General features: G+C 51.8%; 1 protein-coding gene across 1 annotated transcript in view; it reads left to right on the top strand.

Moving 5' to 3' along the window:
• The first annotated feature begins 7,604 nt into the window (after nucleotides 1–7,604).
• Nucleotides 7,605–22,888, top strand: part of HS3ST3B1 (heparan sulfate-glucosamine 3-sulfotransferase 3B1) — a 41,012-nt gene continuing 25,728 nt past the window's right edge. Inside the window, exon 1 of the mRNA XM_081219286.1 lies at nucleotides 7,605–8,566. Within this exon, the coding sequence (XP_081075412.1) occupies nucleotides 8,013–8,566 (554 nt within the window). The 5' untranslated portion in view covers nucleotides 7,605–8,012. The remainder of the gene's footprint in view (nucleotides 8,567–22,888) is intronic.

Raw genomic sequence — 22,888 nt, forward strand, 5'->3', positions numbered from 1 at the left:
GCTGCATAGCAGTGTCAGTGTAGCTAACACTACTGAACTGTACATCAAGAAATGGTTAAGATGTGGGGCTCTCCTGGTGGTGCAGTGGTTGAGAGTCTGCCTGCCAATGCAGGTGACACAAGTTTGTGCCCCGGTCCGGGAAGATCCCACATGCCGCAGAGCGGCTGGGCCCGTGCGCCATGGCCGCTGAGCCTGCGCGTCCAGAGCCTGTGCTCCGCAACAGGAGAGGCCACAACAGTGAGAGGCCCGCGTACCGCAAAAAACAACAACAACAACAAAAGAAACGGTTAAGATATAAAGCTTATGTTATGTATTTTTACCACAATTCAAAATAAAAAGAGAACAAAACAAAAAAATACCCTAAGGCAGTGGTTCTCAAACTGAGGCACACATCAGAAGCTACCCTGGGGAGTCTTGCTACAACACAGACTACTGGGCCCCGCCCCCAGAGTTTTGGGTTTCTTTTCTAACGAATTCCCAGGTGATGCTACTGCTGCTGGTCCAAGGACCACACTTTGAGAACCACTGCTCCAAGGGTTCCATAAAGTGTATCTATTTTTTCTTCCAAAAACAATGGGAATTTGCTGAAATTTTCACCAATAACACCTAGCACCTTTGTAGAAATAAGCTCATTCTCAATGAGGTGGAATTTAATCATCGCCAAACTTGTACAATGTGTCAGGCACGTTATTAGACACCTTATATGCATTTTAATTCAGTCCTTACAGACTAATTCATTTATTCAACAAATACGCATTGAAAGCCTACCCAGGGCCCTAGGCCAGGTGTTCGTTCAGTGATAAACAAAGCAAGTATGTTCCTAGCCAAGGGCGGTGGGGTGTACAGTGATACAGTGAATGAACAAACAAAATAACGACAACAGTTATAAATTACTGAAAGCGCTGGGAAGAAACAAAGTGGAGCTGAGCTCAGAGAAGACCTACTTTTGATAAAATGATCAGGCAAGGGCTCTGAAGGTGTGATATTTAAACTGAAAACTAGGGATTAGAAAGAGCCAGTCATGCAAAATGGAGGGAAAGAGCAATTAAAAGGAGAGGAATCAGCATGTGCAAAGGGCATGTGATGGGCACGGGAGGGGGGACTTGGGATATTTAAGAAGTTGATAAAGGCCAGTGTGGCTGGGCTGTCATGGTCATTGGAGTGTAGAACAAGATGAGCTGGGAAGGTCAGTAGAGCTGCAGCAGGTGGGGTTTGTAAACTGGGGTAAAGGGTGAGGATTTTATACACGTATTGGGGAAACACTAGTGGCTTGTGAGCAGTGTCAAGGAAGACCCAATTGTCATCCGAATCTAATGCTGCTTAGACCTCATGGAAAATTCAGACAGAAGCATGTCCACTGGATTTGACTTCCGGGGGAAGCAGGGTGTCTTCGTCATCTCAAACTGCTGTAACAAAATCCTATACACTGGTTGGCTTCAACGACAGACATTGTTTTCTCACCATCCTGGAACTGTGAGAGTTCTGGAACAGGCCGGGAAGTCCAAGATCAAGATGACGGGCGATTCAGTGGCTGGTGAAGATTCTCTTCCTGCCTTGCAGACGGCCACCTGCTGCCATGTCCTCACTTGGTGGGAGTGGGGGTGGGAAGGAGGAAAGGGGGAGTGTGTGTGAGCCCTCTGGTGTCTGTTCTTCTTGGCAACATGAAATAAAGTATACACTAGTTAATTGTTTTTAACTTAGAAAGGGTGAAAGCAAATATATGTGTGTTATTTCTCAAAGCAAGGAGTCAATAAATACTGTCTAGAAGTAAGATATGTAGTTTAGAAAGTTATTTTCTTTTTATTTTCTTCTTAACTTTAGCAGAATCTTTTAGGAAACCGTACTCCCAGGGATAAAGAGACATTTATTACTTCAATAATTCCTTCATTTTCAAATGGAAGTTATCTATAGTTAGTATTTTTAAAAACTCACACACACACACACACACACACACACACACACTGACATGGAATGATCACCCATATCATGGCATTACTATTTACTTAATGCTCCCATTTGAAAAAAAAAAAGACACAGTAATGTATACTCGTTTACTTGTATTTGCATAAAATGTTTAGCAACAGTGGTTGCCTTTGGAGAGAGAAACTTGAGGATCTGGGTTAGAGAGTCATACTCTACTCTGTATTTCTTACAGATTTTTCAGTGTATGCATAAGCTGTTCATTGTTTAGAAAAAAAAAGATGGGGCTTCCCTGGTGGTCCAGTGGGTAAGACTCTGTGCTCCCAATGCAGGGGGCCCAGGTTCCATCCCTGGTCAGGGAACTAAATCCCACATGCATGCCGCAACTAAGAGTTCACATGCCGCAACTAAGACCTGACACAAATAAATAAATAAATAAATAAATAAATATTTTTAGAAAAGAATAACTGGCATTATAAAGAGGAAATAAGAGGTGAGAAAGTAGGACCTGCACGTGTGTTTGGCTCTGAAAAGGAACAAAAAACAAACAAACAAACAAATATATATATATATACACTGTGTATATACATATATAGGAGTGTGTTTGGATACTGATTTGAACCATACCATAGAGAGGGAGGGACACAGGTCAGGTCGGGTTCCTGGGCGATGCCCTTGGGACCAACACCTGTAGAAGGAAGAGGAGGGGGAAGGCTTGGGCAGGGGCCAATCCCAGCTGTGACACGGGCCCCACATCCTCTGCCAACTGGGCAGGAAGCCCTCAGAGATGCCGGGAGCCTGCTGGGACGACCAGACCTTTTCTCCCTGCTCCGTCATTGGATGGGGCCCTCCTGGAAAGGGGCGTGACTTCCGGCCCTCAGTCTGGAGGTGCTGACAGCCGGAGGCCATGTGCTGACAGCACTCCCGCAGCTGGGGCAACGTGTCCTTCACTAACGGGGTCTGGCTGGCACATCCGTGTCCACACCGCAGAGACTGGTGTCAGGGACAAGGAGATGGGAGGGGAGAAGGGCTGAGGTCCAGAGCAGTACTGGGGGTCAGTGTGGGTCACGCTGGCCCGCAGCTTCTTCCGCTGCAATGAGAGGGAAGGAGGAGGGGTAGGAAGGAGTTGGGTGAGTGCTAATGTGCGTGGACGTCTGGTGGTAGGAAGGTGTAGACAATCCCCGTCAGCATCTGCGTCCTCAAAGAGGCTTTGAGAAATGCTGGAGGGATCAAAGGTAAGAAACGCTGTCTCAGGAGCTGGGAAGTGGGCCTCCTGGGGACATTGAGGAGAGTTGCGCCCTTACGTGCCTGTGGCAGGCTGTGGTGGGGAAGTTGAAGCAGGACAAATCATCCCTAAGGCACGATCTCTTCCCGAACCTCAGCAGCTCAGGCCCAGAAGGTTGAAGGCAGGACTGGCCTTGGATTTCCACGGCCCTGAGAGCTTAAGGGAGGAAGAGGGGGCTGGAGGCTTCTGTAGGAGAGGAGCTCAGGCTCAGGAGAGGTGTGGAACTTATTCAAAGTCACACAGCCGGTAAGTGGTTGGGAACCAGATGAGAGAAAGTAATGCAGCCCTGGCGTACCAAAGTCAGGGGCCTGGCAGGAAGACAAGGCACACTCCTGCTGGGAAATGTGGCAACTACTTAAAAGATGCTGGAGGGGAGAACACAGGGAGCGTATGTGCCTTGACGCTGGAAAGGGGAGGTGTCGTCACCACCCTAGGCCCGCAGAGGCCAGGTGGACAGCCATTCCAGAACCTGGTGACAGCAAGGCTGTGTGGGAGGGCTTCCCAACAGGAGCTGTGTCTTGCAGGACAGGAAGCCACCGGCCTTTGATGACCCAGTGGAGAGGGAGCCTGGGGCATAAATACCTGTTCTGCAGTCTCCCCACCACGCCCTGCCCCTTGGCTGAGGGCAAGGGAAGCTGTGGGCCCAGAGCAGGGGACCATGAGGGCCAGGGAGCCGGAATCAGCACACGACCTTGACTCCTCTGGACACCAGCCACCAATGCAATCCGGGCACCAAACTTCTTTTATCCATAAGACAAGAGCCATCATCCCTCTTCTGTGATGTGCAGAGGGCTCCTCTTAGACAGCCGCGCTCCTGCGACGTCGCGAGGCGATGTGTCCAACTAAGCCCGGTGGGCACACGGTCCCCGAGGTGCAGCTGGAGTGCAGCCTGGGAAAGGGTTTCCTCTCGGCGGAGCCCTCAGGCCACGCGGTGTCAGATCCCGCGTCTGCCTGGCCAGCCGGAGCCGCGGGCCCGGGCAAAGGCCCGCCTCTGGCCGGCAGCTCCCCGCAAGGAGAGGGCGGGTCCGGGGCGCGCCGGGGACAGGTTCCCTCCTCTGGGCGCTGGGGCGCCACGACCCTCTCCCCACCGCCGCAGCCGTCGGAGCGACCCCTGCGGGCGGGCATCTGGGCGCAGTGGGGCACAGGGCGGAGCGAGCCTGCAGTCGCCAACCCGGGGCCCGCCTCGCTGCGGAGTCGTGGGGCGGGGGGGGAACACGGGTTTCGGTGAAGGGAACCGGGCTCCGGGCCATCAGCTCAGGCAGCCCAGGAAGTGCGACCCTTGCGGCGGGCAGCTGGGGGGCCCGGCCCCCGGGGGTGCTGGAGGATCGGTAGGCGGAGCGGCGGGGGCTCGAGCCCAGAACCAGAGAACCTTCAGGCGGAAGATATCGTGGGCATCTTTTGGTTCAAGTATCCTACTCTGCAGGCGGGGAATTTTAGGGCCAGAGAGTGACCCGACGGGGGTCGTGGGCAGCAGGACCTGGGGGAAGAGGGACAGGAGGTGGCCCCTGGGGCGGCCTGTGCGTTTCTGAGGGAGAGGGGCTGCCTGCCACGTTAGCCCGACCGAGGCCCGAGGCGAGCACCCCATTAAGTAAGCGCAACAAACCAACAGAAAGAAAACATAAACCCTAAAGTTGTGCTCAAATTCAATTCGCTCCTTTGCGGGTTTCCCGAGGGCAAAACTTCTGAATAAGTTTATCCAAGGGAACCCTTTCTCCGGGTCTGGGTGGCCGCGTTTTGCTGACGGCCAGGCTCGGGCGTGGGGCACCCCTGACTGCTGAGCCATGATTGCGGGCAGAGGCTCCAGCTGGGTTCACGGTCAGCCTCGCCACCAGCTCCTCGCCACCAGCTCCCGAGGCTGGCCTCGGGTTGCGCCTCCGCAGAACGTGCAGCGGCCCCCACGCCTGGAGAATTCGGGGCGCGTCTCTGGGCTCCAGAGCGCAGCGAGCGGACCAGGCGAGTGGGCGGAAGGGTCAGAGCGCAGGGTCACAGTGCAGGTCCGCTCCGCCCCGCCCCACGTAACGGTCCGCCGGGCGCTGCTCAGGTCCGGATCACCGGGCGCATCAGGCCTCGGAGCCCAGCTCTGCGCGTTGCCGATTGCTCGGCGGTCGGGGCCGAACGCGCTCGGGTGGCCTCGGCGGCGACTTGGCCCGGGGGCCGCTGGGCTCTCCGCGGAACTCTCCGGGCAATTTCGGATGCCCATGTCTTTGCTTCCTCTCTCTCCTTCCTTTCACCCCCGGAAAAAAAGTCCTAAATATAGCCGGCGGACTCGCTCACTCTTTTTTCTTTTACACTGGACTTTGCTAACCCGCAGGACAGGGACCATTTTTGTTAGGATTCTCAAAAAAACAGAAAAAAAATTTAAACCATTGCATTCACACCCAACCAGGGCTGAAGTTAGCCATGTGGGAGCTACAATTCGCCTGAACACGCACAAATCATAAACCACTATTCCCCTCCCCCCAAATCCACAGAAGTTCACAAACTCTAAGCCGCCTCAGGATAGGAGGGACTTCATTTCCCCCCGAAATAATGTAAATTTGAAGAAACCCTTCGGAGACACTAACATTTTCCCTGTCGCTTAAAAAGAAAAGAAAAGAAAAAAAAAAGCCCGGCTAAGCTAACGCTCAAATATATTCTCATGTTTTAGAAGTTTAAAATAAACTTATAATAAGTTAATGTAATTTAAAAAACTAAGGGTAGATAAATCACTTCCGAAGAAGGAGAGGGGAAAGAAAATTTCCCTGCGAATATAAAAGGAGGAGGAAATCCTCCTAAATTATTTTCCCCTCAGCCATTCTATAAGAAGATGTCTTGGGCTTGAGAGTTACCAGGGGGTCGCGCAGAGCACAGCTGGGCGCGGGGGCCCGGTGGGGGGCCGCAGGGTCACCCGAACCCTCCCGGGTCGCCGCCCCCTCTCTCGATCAGAGATGCTCACGGCCTCTGCTCACGGGCTTCCTCTGTGTGCTCCCGACGGAGGGGAACCGGGCCCGGGGCGGGACTGCGGGACTCAGGACACTACCTCGAGAGGGGACAGCGAGGGGACAGCGCAGCAGGGGGCCCGGGGCTTGGTGGTTCCGCCGCCCGCGCGGACCGGGAAGGTAGCGGGGGCAGCGCTCAGCCGGGGGCCGCGTGAGGGTCGGGATCGGAAGGAACATTCTGTCCCGGAACCGCGCGGGGCCAGGCGTGGGAGGCCCGCAGGCCCCTCCGGGTCGCCGGCATCCAGAACTTCCTGAGTGCCACCGTGGTGACTGGAGCACCCGAGCTTCCAACCGGAACGCGGGGCAAGAATGCAGCAGAGGGCGATCCCCGCCCCGCCCGGGAGGGTCACTTTGCGGAGGAAAACCCGGGAGAGAGGCTTGGAGTGGACTTGAAGTGCAACTCGGGGATCGATTTGCTCCGAGTTGACGTTTGACTTAGAAAAAAACATAGGTGGTAAAAAAAAAAAAAACACCTAATAATTCGTGTAACAGGTCAGCAAACCGAACCGTATCCTAAATGAAGGCGAATGTTGGCTTTGATATTTATTCATGGGAAGGGAGAACATTTTCTTCACCTAACGTCCTCAGCACCCTCATATCCGGACAAAACTTTCTACACGTGACTTTCACACTCACTTTTCGACCAGGAAAATTTCCCCCAGCCTTTAACTCCCTCTTAATTTCTCCCTTCTTTCTCCCGACTTTTCTTTCCTCGGCACTTTGGGAAGCGAGGGAAGGATTTTTCCTGAGGATGGTTTACACCGACCCCAGTTAACCGGCAGCTGGAGAGAGATCAACTCCTGGCAAAGAATAAGAAGGAAAGACTTAAAAAAAAAAAAAAGTTTGACAGCGATTTCCACTTAAACTTCCTAAACCGGTGCCAGTCCCGGAAGGGCACCCCCCCCCCCCGAATCCCGGCGTGGGGTGGGCGGGCATCTCCGGCCTGACTCTCGCTCCTCCACCCCCCTCCCTATTTCTAACACACACACACTACGATCCCGCCCGCGAAACATCTGGATGGGGACTCGCGTCCCCACACATGGACAACTGCAGCCAAGGCTGGCTCCTGGGGAGCAAGTGCGGAAGTGCGCGCGGGAGCAGGGGCGCAGCGCTAAGTCTGTCCAGCATCCTTCCCTCCAGCTGCTCTTGTCACCAGCCCCTGGCTCCGCCCCTCGGAGCCCGCCCCTTGTCTCTCAGCCAATAGCAACCCCCGACTGCTCTCCACCGCTCCAAACCCTTTCCACACCCCCACGTTCCGTGAGCCGGTTGGCTGTCGAACCCTCAGCGGAGCGGCTGGATTTGCATGGTGCTCCGTGTTTCTGGTAGGCGGAGCGACCCGTCACTCCCGGTGGCCGGGCCCGCCCACTCTGCCTGGGTCCCCGGCTCTCTTCCTGCGCAGTTCTACTTCGCAGCCTCCGCAGGGAAGCGCCGGGGCTGCAGTCAAGGCTCGGTTCGCAGGACCGCGGGGAGGCAGCCCCGGCGAGCGGCCGTGCGGCGCGCACCGTTTGGAGGGGCCCGGGCGCGGGAGTGAGGCGCTCAGCTGGCCCCGAGCACGGCGTCGCAGCCCCCGACCAGCAGTTGCCGCCACCCGACTTTCGTTCCAGTTGCGGCTCCTCCGGGCAGCATGTCAAAAGCCGCCGCCGCTACAGCTGCCGCCGCCACCTGGGGAAGAGCAGCAGCAGCAGCAGCAGCAGCAGCGGCGGCCGCGGGCGCGCGGGGGCAATAAGTCGAACCACTCGGCGTCCAGGGTACTCTCTCCGCGCTCACGGCTCCGGCGGGACCCGCGCCATGTGCTGAGCCATGCCCCTCGCCGAGCCCGCGGGCAGCGCATGGGGCAGCGCCTGAGCGGCAGCCGATCCTGCCTCGATGTCCCCGGCCGGCTTCTGCCGCAGCCGCCGCCGCCCCCGCCACCGGTGAGAAGGAAGCTCGCGCTGCTCTTCGCCATGCTCTGCATCTGGCTTTACATGTTCCTGTACTCGTGCTCCGGCTCGTGCGCCGCCGCGCCCGGGCTGCTGCTGCTGGGCTCGGGGTCCCGCGCCGCCCACGCCCCGCCGGCCCTGGCCTCAGGTCGCGACGGACCTCCCTCGAGGCTGCCGTTCCCGGCGGCGCCAGCCACCCAGTTGGCTCCTGGCGGGGAGACGGCCGAGGGCGTCGCGAGCCAGGAAGAGCAGAGTCCCGAGGCGCCGGACTCCCCCAGCCCCATCTCTAGCTTCTTCAGCGGGTTCGGCAGCAAGCAGCTGCCGCAGGCCATCATCATCGGCGTGAAGAAGGGCGGCACGCGGGCGCTGCTCGAGTTCCTGCGCGTGCACCCCGACGTGCGCGCCGTGGGCGCCGAGCCCCACTTCTTCGACCGCAGCTACGACAAGGGCCTCGCCTGGTACCGGTGAGTTTCCCCGGCAGGGCCAGGGCTGGGGCCTGGGGCGCCAGCCGCGATCCCGACGGGGAGAGGAGGGAGACGTGGCGTGTGCTGGTGGAAGTGACAAGGGTACAGCTTCGGACCACCGGGGTCCGGGAGGGGCCGAGCAACGACCGCGCGGTGCTGGCCCGCAGCGCGGTACGTACGGGGTGCGCTGGGCTCCGCTCTCGCCACAGTCCGGAGAAACTTCTCGAGGAGCTCTGGGGGCTCAGCGGCCCACGGTGCCCTAAGATTAATCGGGCGATCTCTCCTAAAAGAAGGAGGGCAGTGACTGCGACGGTGCTCAGGGAAGCGCGCGACCCTCTAACTGTGGCCGTGGCCCAGACGAATCCAGCCAGCGTCACTCGCATTTTATTTTTCTTCTCGGATCCGGGACGGTCTGCGCCCCGCCGGTCGCCGTCTCCGCCCCAGACCAACTTCTAGAGCAGCTTCTGCTGCCCAGATGGGGATGGGTCCGGCGGAGGCCGCGGGGAGTCTGTTCACTTTCCGAAGGGGGTCAGACCGGCTCGCGGCCTGGCAGCCTGGTCTCCGGAGGGTGAGCCGGCGGGCGCGCGGCGCGTGGAGCGGTGCTGGTCCCTGTCGGGCAAAGGCGCGCACTGCAGCCGGCGGGAGGCGCGCGGCTTTGAAGGCTTAGCGGCGCCTGGGGCTCGGCCCTGCCGTTTCCGCCTCCCGGGCCGGGGTGCTGAGAGAGCAGGGAGGCGTGTCTCCGCGGGCCCTTGACACTAAGGGGTGCAAAGAATATTCGGGGCCCATTGATTGAGAAATGCGGGTTGCCCAGAGGTCGGGGCTTCTGTAAAGTCGGTTCTCCGGTAGGGTTGTGGGTTCGGTTCCAAAGGGACAGCGGCCCCTCGGGGTCATAATCACGACCCCTGCTCAAGGCTTCCTGCAGTCTTTGGGGTGAGCTGTGGGGTTGCTCGAGTTTCCGGTGAGGCGCGGGTGGGCCCGCGGTCCAGACTCGGGCCTTGGGAAATCTCGTCGCCAACCAGGGGCCAGGCCACCGGCCCCCACCCTTCTCCCCGGTTCACCATCTCCGAGCCCCGCAAACATGACTTCCTCTAGCCCCCGGCACCCCTCCAGGCCCAGTTAGCCTCCAAGAGGGTGGAGACTTCGGAAAACAAAAGGGGAGAGTCGAACCAAACCCCATTCCCTGCCCGCAGCCCCTCTTCGGGGACCGGGAGAGCTTGGAAGATAAAAGGGGGCTGACCGAGCGGATTAAAACCGCTCTCTTCCCAGCCTGGCCCTCCCCCCTCCCTTTTGTCCTAATGTTTTTATTATTGTCAGGAGTTGCCCAAGTCTCGAGGTTTAGCCAGCCGTGACAGTCACCCTTCCCACTGTCCCCGGGCCCTCGACACCGGTTGTTGCGAATGGGGGCTCTGGAGCCCGAGCGTGGGTCCACGTCCCGGCCCTGGCAGCTGGCTTGTCGCGCGGGCCTCACTGCTCTCACCTGTGCAATGGGCGGCCCGGTTCTCCGACGCGCGGGTCAGGTGCCTGGCTGGCAGATGGGGGCCTCTCTAATTGCCAGCTATTTTCATCGATCGTATTGTTGTCATTTCTGCCACCACTGCTCCTCCTCCTCGGATGGCGATGCCGGGGGCCGGGACGTCAGGCTGTAACTAGCGCCCGTCCAGGTAGAACCTACCGGAGGCCGGAGGCAGCCGGGGATTTTCTGAGATCAGACGTAGTGGGGGCCGGGCTGGGAGGAACTGGCAGGAAAAGAACTGAATCCTTAATGTCGGGCGGTTCTAGAAGCACCTGGGTTGGGCAGTGGAAGTCACCACAGGCAGATTCGCGCAGTTTCTTAGGCGGCCGCCCTCCACCTGCCACGTTCCTTCTGATTGACTCAACGCAGAATAAAAAACGAGGTCGCCCTGGAAAGGCTGGCGGCGCGCCTGCAGCGGGGAGCGCAGCCCGGGAGCTTCGGGCTGGCAGGACAGGCGCCCGGGGCCGCTCGCATTGCGGCCCGTGGGGCAGCTAGGCTTGGGGGGCGCTGGGGCTTGGCCGGGCCGCGGGGAGCGTGAAGTGCATCCTCCTCCCGAGCCGCCTCCTTACCCTGATGATCCGGACTGTCTGGGCCCGGAGGCCCAGGGCCCGCAGGCCCAGGGCCCGCGGCGGTGACCCCGCGGAGCGCGCGGCTGGAGGAGCGAACTGCAAACGCAGCGGCTCGCCCGCAGAGCTGCGATCCCGGGCTGCTCCAGCCGCGCCGGGCGTGGCCGCAGGGTTAGTTGTTTTTTTGTTTTTGTTTTTGTTTTAAGGAAAAAAGAATAAAAGAGTCTTTTCAATGCCATCTTCTTAATTACAACTTTTAAATTAATTTAGAATATTCTGGACGTCTGGGCAAATGTGTGGACTTAATTATTTTGAAGGCGGCTGTTTTAACTTGAAAAACAGAAACACCGGAGAAGAAGCCTGACCCAGAAGGCTTTTCCTAAAATCCGGTGTCCAGGGAGCACCCTTCGCCCTCCTCCCCCCTCCCCCCAGAGTTCAGTCCGCGGGGCCCAGCCCAGCTGCTCGCCAGAGGTGCGCTGCTCGGCTTCATCTGTGCAATCAGGCAGCAGATTGGAGAAGAGTATAAATAATAATTAGCCAGAGTTGCAGTTCAGAAACACGTAGTTAAACCAAGTCTTCAACGCTAGAAAATAGGAGACAGGAGAGACATCTTGAAGGCGTTAAACAACTTCGGGCACAGATGGTTGAATCCGAGGGTCAGCCTCGTAGTCGGTTGGAGAATGAGATCTTGCCTATGTCTGAAGGAGTGGTTAGTAAATTTCATCGACTGATATACAGCCCGGCTCCGGGCCTAACCAGTAACCCAGGGCCTGGGCAGATTTGCTTGAAGTCTCCCAAGTTGATTGTAGTTCCTTCCACGTGGCAGAACTAGACGCCATCAGCCCCAACGGGACAGACTGCAGTGGGATGGAGCCCATCGTGGTGGCCACACGGAGCTGACCCGCCACTGGCCAGAGGGTGGGCGGTTTGCCGCTGCCTTCCCCCGCTGCAAAAATCAGACGGTCCATCTGCCCTGGAACCCGAGTTTGTTTTAGTCTGGGATGAAAACTCTTCTGGGTTTACTTTTCCAGTTCATCACCCAGCTCACTCTTGAATCAGGCCTCCCAAACTGAGCAGGTACTTATGAGGACCCCACGGAGTAGCTTATGAGGACTTCCGTTTAAACTGGCCCTTACCTTCTGTTGCAGGGGGTGATGGTGTCTGAGAAACAGACGCCATTGGTTCAGGAGAAGCTCACACATACCAAGATGGAGAAACACCCACCCACTACATTTAGGCTTTCAACATTGATTTAAACTCTGAATGGTCTAAAATTAAGTATATACATTCTTTAATAAGTTTCTCTTTTTGATTTGGCTTAAGTTTGGTAGATTTCCACAAATTTAATGACCTCAGTTTGAGATTTAAGTTAGCCAAATATTGTGTAATTACTTTTTTTTATATAGGAATATTCCTTAGACTTTACAGTGGCAGAAACTCCTTTCCCACCTTGACTCTCCTTTCCATTTTTGGTTGTACAAACTAAGCTGACACTTTAATGCTGTGGCCACATGGAAAAAAAGTGCTCTGTGTGTGTGTGGTTTAATCATCTTGGTAGCTAACACTTACTGAATGTTTTCCTTATGTGCCAGGCACTGTTTCAAGTTTTACAGGATTAGCAGATTTAATCCTCATTACCATCCTGTGAAGTAGGTACTTTTACAGATGAAGAAGCACAGGCCCAGAGAGGTTAAGCTACTGGCCCAGGATCTCACAGCTAGAAAGTGGCAAAGCTGATACACCAACCCAGGCAGTCCTGCTCCAGAGGTCACTCTGGGCCATTCTCCCTTGCTTAAATGACAGAATGTGATGTTGGTTATGTATGATGAATTCAAAGCTGAGTTCTTGGGGTTTTTTTGTTTTTGTTTTTTGAGTTTTCTATTGCACCTCCAGTGACCTCAGTGAAGGTTGCTCACTTTGTCATTTACTTTAAAAGAAGACCAGCTCCAGAACAGGATAGTGAGGGCATCCAAAGTTAGTTTATAACCAGAGTGAGGATAATTACATCACCATGGCAGTTTCCTTTCTCTGCCTGCACAGGACAGTGAGAATCAATGGAGTCATTAAAATGACAAAAATATCCTCAAGTATAAAGGCTGAGAAAACATGGCAAGGGTCCCCACCGAGAGTAAATTTATTCTCTTCTATTTGTCCTTTTTAAGGCTGGGAGACATGGGAGAATACAGGGTTAAATGAGATGTTCCAAAAGCTCTTGGAATGAATTTATTCATTGAAAAAAGTACAGTGCTTCAAATCAAGACTGAAAACTTGTATTTATTAACCAGGAGACAATTACAAAAATTACAACTAACACTTGGATAGAGCTCTTTAGAATTAGAATCTAAAACCCAGTAACTTTAGAAATCTCTGTCTCAAAAGAGAACTTTCCCTACATTTTAAATTTAACAAATGCTGAGAAAACTAATTTCTCCCCCCTTTTCCTACTCTATTTCTAAAAACTTGGTGGCAAAGACTGTTTCAGTCTTCCCTAAGGGAAATTTAAGATAAGATCTGATTGGGGATAATCCTTTTTGAAGTAATTGCATTTTTTCAGTCCAGGAGTTTAAATCAAGTATGCAGCTCACTTCAGGCTGCTGGGTGAAGATCAAAAATCTACATTTATATGCAACAATTTGAAATACAAACCATCATGTTACAAAGCTGTCAAGATTTATTAGCAAGACAGTGTAGCATGTGTTGGACTCTGTTTTCAATTAGGCACCTAAATTAGACCATAAAGTGGTTGATTAATCTTTTACAAGTTGAGGGGAAAATATAACATAAATTAACCTAATCATAAGTGTTTTCCCAGATGCTCTGAGTTAATAAAATAGTCAATATTAAATAGCAACCTATTTGTTTTAGGTGAATAAAATGCTGAAGTGCATGAATTAAATTACGCTTATCTTCTAGATGATATGCTATTATTGAACAGGTCTCAAAAAATCAGGTTGCAGCCCATGTCTTAAAAAATATATATCAAAATAGAATACTGCAATTTGAATAAGCTACTAAACTAGATTTTGCATTTTTAATGGAGCCTGATTATTGAAAATTTAGACTAATATTTATAAAGGATATAAAGGATATTTTTCCCAGCTAAAGTTGTATTACTTGCCATTTTAAAGTGAGTTGTCACAGCTTCTGTTTTTTTTCTGGTTCGCTGTGTTTATTTTTTGTCTGAAGAAAAGCTTTTAGATAGTTTGAAAAATCAATATGTCACAAGAAACCTCATTTCAAATATCTATGCTGATGTACCTTTTTGTTGAAAACATTGTAGAACATAAGGTTTTCTGATTATATAAGATAAGCCTTTGAATCACTAAAATTATTTAGAATTAAAAGCACACCAGGAATTAACAACAACAAAAAAGATTCACCAGTCGGTTAGTGTTATGAATCAGGGAAGTGGCATTTATTTAAAGCTTCAGGACTGAAATACGTGACCAAGGCTGCCTGCTCACCGCTTTCTATGTCAGTAGTTTTTCAATACTTTATGCTCTCAATTCTATGAACATGGAAATTAAGTTGATTGACAGAAACACAAAAAGTCCACTCTAAAGGCACAGCATAATGAGCACTTCCTTTGCTGTGAATGCACTTAGTTTCCAGATAGGGTGCTACCTCTCTCTCTTAACAGTCAGTGATTTCAGACAGTAAGGGAAATTTCAGTGCTAGGCTGTCGGGATAGTCAGGAATCCCAGCAAAATGAATTCCCCAAGTATGTGGCATATTTTCAAGGGTAATGAGTACAATATGCTACCTACCTCAAATGAAAACATTTACCATGACCGAAAAGAAATAAGATACTGATATCTTTGAAAACTATTCGGGAGTAGAGCGTGAAACATTAAAAAAATATATATTTAAAAGATTACCTTGTTAGAGCTCTCCTATGCCTCTCCAACTATACCAAAATAAAACTAACATCAAATAAAGCTGGTATTAGCATATGTTCCTTTCTGATTTTAGATTTGGGGAAAAGTTTAGGATTCGAGGAGCAATTACTAGCCTACTAATATGATAATACATATTTTTCATTCCAGCCAAGAGACTGTCTGAAAATACTGCTAGTGCTAATAATATCCCCCATTAATTTTCTCTGTACATAGATAAGGGTGACATTGGCTTCCTTTATATTATATCTGAAAGTATGCCTTGAAATACACATTTCTGTGACTTGAAAAATATTAAAAATAGCCTGTTACTGGGGCATTAAGAAAATGTGCTTCATTTTGTCATGGATGAAGCATTTTAAAATAGCAAAGTTGGAATGCGGTTTGTTGCCTCCCAAAGAGAGCTGCTTTTAAAAATTACGAGTCCAGATCTGGGGAGAGGGAGCTGGTATAAAGAGTACTGCCAGCAAGGCATTTATATTTTCTACCTGCATTTTAAAAGTATGTATGTGTGTATACACATACGTATTCACTGTGACTTTAAGTTGATACATTTGTTACAGAACAGATAAACTCTTGGCATAAAATATTTTTGTCCCTAAGTACCTATAGCAAATGTGTTAAAATAAGACTCTGGTTTTGTAAATTGCGTTTCAGCCCAAGCTAGACTGTTTTGTGCCAAGGGGTCACTTTTAAACCCCTTTGACTAGATTGTGAATGATTCCATGTGCGTTCAGCAAGCAACTTGGGGGCACATGATTGAGAATCCCTGTTTTTTTTCCCCAGATCTTTGCCCCACAATACTTAACAGGGTTACACTTACTTAGAAACCCACAAAATGCTGAAAGATGGTTCTGGGCAATACGAAGCTTGGGGCAACAAATGGAAAGTGAAAAAAAAACCCGCACATACACAGGGGGAAGAGAAGTAGAAGAAGCAGATTTTTCACGCACACTCGATTTAATGAATGGGGGCAGGAGGGAGGCACTGGTGACAGAAGTGTCCAACATGGCCCAGCAGGCGCGACGGGCCACGTGTCTGCTCTCTGGCAGCCAGAGGGGCGTCCGCTCGGACTCCCGGCTCTGGAAGGGTGGGCGGCGCGCAGCCGAGGGCTCGGGACATGCTCCGCGGCGGGCATGCCTCGGGGACCAGTCAGCACGGCCCCTGGGTCGCGTGGGACCCCCGCATCTGGTCCGAGGAGGCAGATGGCGGTGCCGCCTCGTGTTGGGGGCGGGGCCAGCGGCCTGGCCGCCCCTCCGCTCCGCGGGTCGCCAGCCTCGACCACGTGACCAGCCGAGCCCCGCGCTCCCGCCTCACCTGTTGGGCGCAGCTGGGCCTAGCATCCCGCGCTCGCAGAGGGTGATGCCAGCGGGCCCGGCCCCGCGCTGATTGGCCCTAGCAGCTGTCAGGAGACCAATGGCAGCCCGTCTGCACGATGGCCCCGCCCAGAGGGGCGGACAGAGGGGCGCGCCCCGCCCGGGCCAGGCCGGGCTTCCCAGCTGCTGCGCATCCTGTCCGGGAGGCGAGCGGTTGCTGAGCCCCTCTCCAAGGCCGGCTTATCTGCTGATCTCTGTGTCTCTTCTCTGAACGTTTGCCTCTGTTGGGTGGAGCAGTGAGGACGGAGGCAGACTCTCCCGTCCCTGCAACCGTGGCGTCGGACGCGGGTCTGAATGAATGAATTCTTCAGAGCCGGACTTGGAAGCTTTGTCTTTTTAGGGCCATATTTTGGGCGCGGAAGAGGGTGGGGTCAGTTTTCAACTGGCACGTTTCTTTTCTTTCTCTCCTTCCGCCCCTTAGCCCCCCTCCTCACCTTTTTCTCTTTTGGGGAAAGAAATATATAATCCTCAATTCACCCACTTCTATAAAGGGTACTTAAAATGCGATTCAGCAAATTCAATAGATAACCAAAGATAAGTTAGTTCCCATAATGTGACCCGTTAAGTGACGGGATGAAGAGAAAAAGTGGGGAAAAGTCCTACGGATCGGAGAGGAGGGAAAGGAAAAGCAAATAATTCTCAGCCCCCTTCCGATTCCTGAATCTCCGCTCGACTGAGACCAGTGGCCCGTCCCTCCGCAGCCCATCCCCGCTGCTCCCCTAGGGTCCTCGAAAACACGCACTCCCGGGGCGCCCGCCCTCCTTCCCTCTGCCCCTACCCAGAGTGGTAACGCATGGCTCACCGGACAACCTGGAAGCCGCCTTTCTGCTCCCCCAGCTTGGGGGAGGGGCACTGACCAGCTGACCCTCCCCTAGTGCTGTCCAGGCAGAATCCCAGCCCGAAAATGCCTCTTCTCGGGGTGGGCTTTACAGGGTGGCGTTCAGAATTCTGCTGTGGATTTGGATGAGGCAGCCTTGTCCTCCGGAAGTTTTTTCGGAGGTGCAGGAGATGACCTGTCTTAAAAGGGCAGGAAGCTCACTTAGGATATTGCTTATTGCTGCAGGAGATGTTGAAGAAATGCAGGATTTGGTCCACATGTTCATTAAAGTAGTCTCCCTGGGGGAGACGACACACCCAGCCAACAATTAGAGAACAGTAACCTCTAGATCACTCCTGGTGCCTGCCCAGCGGAAAGGCGTCTCCCTCCCCATCCTCACCCCTCTGGCTGGAAACGCGTCCTGGCTCAGCCCAACCATTCCTCTCACGTGTGCTGGTCCTTGGGTCCCTGGTGCCCTCCATCTGACTGTTCCAGCCTCCAGACACTTAGTATATGTTGGTGATGCCAGTTAACACAGATATACAAAGAAATAAACATCCTGTCCCAACGAAGAGCTTTTACAGCTAGATGCCCAAATGTGTGTGGTAGGGGGTGGGAGAGCAAGGTAGGGAGGTCTCATCACTTTGTCATTGATTTGAAATACTTAATGGAGGAAGGGAAATGGGACCATTTTAAGTCTCCTTCTGTAGTCAAAGTCATTCTTATAAATCGTGTTGACCATTTTTTTTAACCTATTCCAGCAAGGATTTGTTGAGCACTTAGCTTTTAAAAATATATAAAGTTTATTTTTTGAGAGCACTTTTAGATTCACAGCAAAATTGAAAAGACAGAGTTCCCATACACGTCCTGCTTCTCACAGACACAGCTTCCCCGCTCTCAACCTAAAGCCCCAGAGCCACACATTTGTTACCATTGATGAACCTACACTGCTCATCACTGTCGTCCAAAATCCATAGTTTACATCAGGGTTCACGCTTGATGTTACACATTTTATGGCTTTTGACAAATATATAATGACACGTATCCATCATTATAGTGTCGTACGGAAAGTATCATTGCCCTAAAAATGCCCTGTTTGAGCACTTACTTTTAGCAAGGGCTCTCCCGGGCAGCACTTGAGGTCCCAAGGAGGTTCAAGAGATGTGAACTTGTCCTTGAGGTGCCCCGTTAGTCGGTGAACTAAACTCTACAGGCTCAAAGAGTTCTCAAAGCAAGTTTGGCACTGGCTAAAAGTAACCATTAGTTATAACTAATAACCTGCTGAACCACTAATACATCTAAAAACCATTTTAAGGAGATGAGAGTACGTGTGATAAAATATTCAATAGTCAAAATTAAGAAATGTGATTTTGTATTTTATTTTCCGGGAACCTTCCAGAGGGAGCTAAGGAGAAGAAGGAAGGAGAGGCAATGTCAGTTACTAGGTGATGTAATAGGAAAAAAGATAGCTCCGCCTTAGCGATTGAGACCTGTTGTGCTCAGGCCAGTGGCCAGCGTGCATTTCATCTTAGCAGTGATACTTCCTGTGTGATTTTCCACATTCTGCAGAGGAGGAAAGGGGACCTCACAGAGATGGCCAAGGTCATACAGCTGTATCTGTAGGTGGCTTAGCGTCCTGAACCCAGTTCCTCCCTGAGGGCCCTTCAAACTCTACAACATAGAGCTTCTCTCCGTGGCTGAAATGTGACATGATGTTCCTTCTGGACCAGTTTTTTTTTTTTTTTTTTTTTTTTTTTTTTTTTTTTGCTGTATGCGGGCCTCTCACTGTTGTGGCCTCTCCCGTTGCGGAGCACAGGCTCCGGACGCGCAGGCCCAACGGCCATGGCTCACGGGCCCAACCGCTCCGCGGCATGTGGGATCTTCCCAGACCGGGGCACGAACCCGTGTCCCCTGCATCGGCAGGCGGACTCTCAACCACTGCGCCACCAGGGAAGCCCTGGACCAGTTTAAGCCATGTCTTTTGTTGTTTCTTTCCTCCCCTCAAACACAGACTTTTCCATATAAAATATCCCCAAGATTATATTTTTTTCTCTCTTTTTCTGTCCCAACTTACACTCACTCTCTGCCCCGTCTCTGTTGCAAGGATGTCTGCACTGAGGCTGGTAGTTTTCACGCCCGTCACCCCTGCACCGACCCGGGGCTCTGGCATCATCCCTGGAGCCCTTCCTCCCGCAATGAGATCTGTATATTTGATGCCCCTTTTCTGACCTCAGCTCCTTCCATCTCCTCATCTGCCAGCCCATCTCTCCTCTCACCTGTCCCTGGAAGCCGCCCCACCATGAGCAGGGCACTCAGATTCTTAGTTCTCAAGATGATACTGAAACCCTCTGCACTCATTTCGTATGGTCTCTTCATCTGCTGTGTCATCTGACACCCTAAACACCCTCTCTCCGCACTGTGCAGACACCCACTTCGGTAGTGTCCCCAGCAGCTGGCAGGAGAAGGTCTTATCCCAGAGCAGCCCTGGCCCACTGAGTTCCTACCCTCGCCCAGAACTCGGATCTTATAGCTCGCCAGCCCTGCTGGTCACCAGCCCTGACCCATGCCAGGAGCCCCGTGTGCTCTGGCCCTTATGAATGATGTCCTCTAACTTCAGGCATCGGTTAACATGTCTCTCCACACACAGGGGGAAACTCCAGAGAAATCGCAGCATCTGTAGGACTTCCACTGGTTCAGTCACCTCTCCGTGTGGCCTTAATTTCTACTTGGCCCAAGACTTCCCTCCATCATTTCTGGGAAGTGCTGTATTCTCTCTTTTCTATATTATTTGCAGAAAATACAGACATCATATTATTTTACCTATATATCTGGCCTATATATATACTTTTTAGTAGAATTTTATTCACATGCCTATAAAAAAGTGTACCAATCAGAAGTGTGCACCCTGATGAAGTTTCACAGCCCACATCCCCATGTAACAGGCGTTCCAGAGTCCCCAGAGCCACGCCTAAGATCCCTTCCAAATACCGTCCCTGTCCCAAGGATAACCACTGTCCTACCTTTTACCACCACGGATTGGTTTGCCGGTTGTTGGACTTAATATAAATGAAATCCTTGACTGAATATTTTTAGGGTGTTAAAAACTGCAAATTCATTGCCAATATTGACAGATTTGGAGAAGTTGATTAACAATGTTGTGTTAGTTTCAGGTGTACAGCAAAGTGATTCAGTTATATACATGTATCTATTCTTTTTAAAATTCTTTTTCCATTTAAGTTATTTCAGAGTACTGAGCAGAGTTCCCTGTGCTCTATAGTAGGTCCTTGGATTTTAAATATAGCAGGGTGTACATGTCAATCCCCAACTCGCTAACTATCCCTCCTCCCTGCCACCCACTCGCCACCCCGATTTGGCCTGCCTTTCTCATAGCAGCAGCTGGCTGGAGCTGGAGAACAGCTGTGTCTGTGACCGGAGGCATCTTCTCTTCCTTGGACACAGTTTCCACTGTTCCTTATTGTCTCACACTTGGCCTGCTTCACTCATTTGTCACCTGCCTGGTCCAGCTCAGTGCCAGACAGTGGGGAGCTACAACCTGTCCCCCCTTCCTTCAGGTATGTGCTGTTTCAGGTTTGAATTTCCTCATGGACATTCTCGTCCGATGTTGGCATTAGCCTTTTTTCCACTTAGTTTTCATTTTACACCTCTGTAGGGATCCTGGGAGAGGATGCACGTAGGTCTGTTGGCTGGGTGCCATTTAGAATCAGAATCACCATCATCAAAGATTTTTAATGGATGCTTCTCCTATTTAAAATGTTTTTTAGTTCTTTAACAGACTCTTCTTCCTTGTGGCCTCTCGTCGGCAACCCTTAGGGTAAGCTCCTTGCTACGGACACTCTGTGACCTCGAGCAAGTCACTTTATCTCTTTGGTGTCAACACCCACACTGATCTATCCCCTGCCCAGTGAGTTCATCGATCAGGGCCTTGAATTTTGTAGCTACGTCAAAGGACTTATAATAGCTTTAAACGCTTACTCTCAGGCCTTGTCTTTATCTCCTCGAGGACCCTTGGCAGGTGGTCCACAGATCACACTTTGAGAAGCACTGTCTCAAGTTTCTTCAGTGAAAGAAAGCTCTGAAAGATTAATAGGTGATGTAGAAAAAATGGTTCCATGTTAGCACATTAAAGGCCCTGATAAGTACTGTAACCAAAGAAAAAACCCCCAAATCTGTTTAACTGGGTTGAACCTAGCGTTTCCCCCAGTACAGAATCCTCTTTTCATTCAGTGCCAACTGATAACCCCGAGGAAGGGTGTTTGTCGAATGCTGGTGTGGGGCACGTTATCAGAACAGGTCTCCAAGGTCACTTGCAGTTCAAGAGTTTGACCCCTGACCCTGGGCTCTGTCTGTCCACCTTTACCCCTTGGAACAGGCCGCCCCTTCTTTTTTTTTTTTTTTTTTTTTGGCTGCTAGGCATGTGGAATCTTAGTTCCCGGACCAGGGACTGAATTCTCACCCCCTGCAGTGGAAGCGCAGAGTCTTAACCACTGGACCGCCAGGGAAGTCCCAGCTGCCCCTTCTTATTGGGAGTTAGATTCCATACTTGTGCCACTGGGACATCATCTCAAATGTACTGTGTCTGCACCCCCTTTGCTCCTGGGATGATGGGTGAGAATTTCAAGCTGGGTCTTGCTACAAGCTTCTTTAGCTGGGCTTCCACCGCAGCTCCCTCAGCAGGCTAATTGCCGGTTCAGCTTTCCAAGAAGATTATTATGTCTCTTTTCAAAAGTAAGCACTCGTCTCTGTGCTGTTTATATGGAGCAGGATGTCTGATGATGCTGGATAAAGGGGCAAAGCTGTTTTGCACCCTGCCTGGTCCAGGGTCGCCCCCGTGGTCTGCATGCCTGTTATCATCACACCAGGCTGACTGCTGGCCCTGCACGGAATCCTGAGAAGTAACAGCAGGGCCACGAAGAAACATTGGCAGCCTTGAGCTGCAAACAAAGCCAATCGCTTTTTGTTTTTTTTAAAACATGCATTTCCCCCTCTTTGTGTCGGGGCCAAGGGGGGACACTTAAAAGTGTTCTTTAGTTTTACAGCACCGGAAACGAAGGAAACTTTCAGATTAGGTGTCGCTGGGAAAGGAGATGGTGGAACCTTTTACGGAGAGAGATGGGGGATTAGTTTACCTGTTTGTACAAAACTTAAGTTACAGGAGGATCTGGATTTCCCCTCCACGCACTCTGCTTGCTCGAACGATCTTGTTATCTCCTGACACACTTAGCAAGGACCCTTCCTCGTATTTGGCGAAATCCGAACTCCTGTTTGTGTGGCCCCCTCACCTCGCTTCTGGGTCTGGGGGTGTGTCTGGCTAAGGTGTTTCCCACGGTCTGGAGGTGAACGGTTTCACACCAGAGTGGGGTCCTGGATGGTGTACTCTCGACTAGTTTTTCATTCTTATCACACTTCCTCTCCTATAAAGTTACGTAGCTTTTACCAGGACACTTAATACCCACCTTCTCTTCCTACGGGGCCTGTGAACATCAGGCAGTAACGACGCAGCCTTCTCGCCAAGTCGTGACAAGAGCGTCTAGATGGCGGTCCTAATGGGATACGGTGGAGTCTACCGTTCCTTCCTCCGTGATTTAATTTCATCCACCAGACAGTTTGGAACAACTAGGACGGGCCAAGCAGTATGAAAGCACTTGGGAGAATCAGATGTTAACCCATTATCAGACGCCTCCAAGGGCTCACAATCTTGCTCAAGGGGCCATAGTGAGAGATAACATAGAACAAAGTGAGAAATGCCACGGGCGCAGAGAGAAGCGGGCCCAAAGGAGAGGTCACTGTTGAGCTGGGCTTTGACGTATGGATAGGAGTTGGCTGGCTGATTGTCCCAGAAAGCTGATAAAAGAATTCAGGGCAGAGCAGCTCTGTGGGAAAGGCCCAGAGCAAGGCCTGGCCAAGTGATTGGGGACATGCGGGGGGATGGGGAGTGGGCCCAGGAGGCCAGCTCAGAGATGGAATGTTATGTTGAGGATGGGTCTTCAGCTCACTGGAAGATTTTTGGGGCAGCAGAGGCTCCCATACTGAAGAAATTCAGACGTGACGTGAATTATGCATTTGAATCATATGAATGTATTTTTGAGGAAAAGGAAATGATTCGGTCTTTCCAAGGCAGAGAAAGCAAGAAAAT

The sequence above is a fragment of the Mesoplodon bidens genome (genome assembly GCF_964165515.1).
Source record: "Mesoplodon bidens genome assembly, chromosome: 19".
Classification (NCBI taxonomy): Eukaryota; Metazoa; Chordata; class Mammalia; order Artiodactyla; family Ziphiidae; genus Mesoplodon; species Mesoplodon bidens.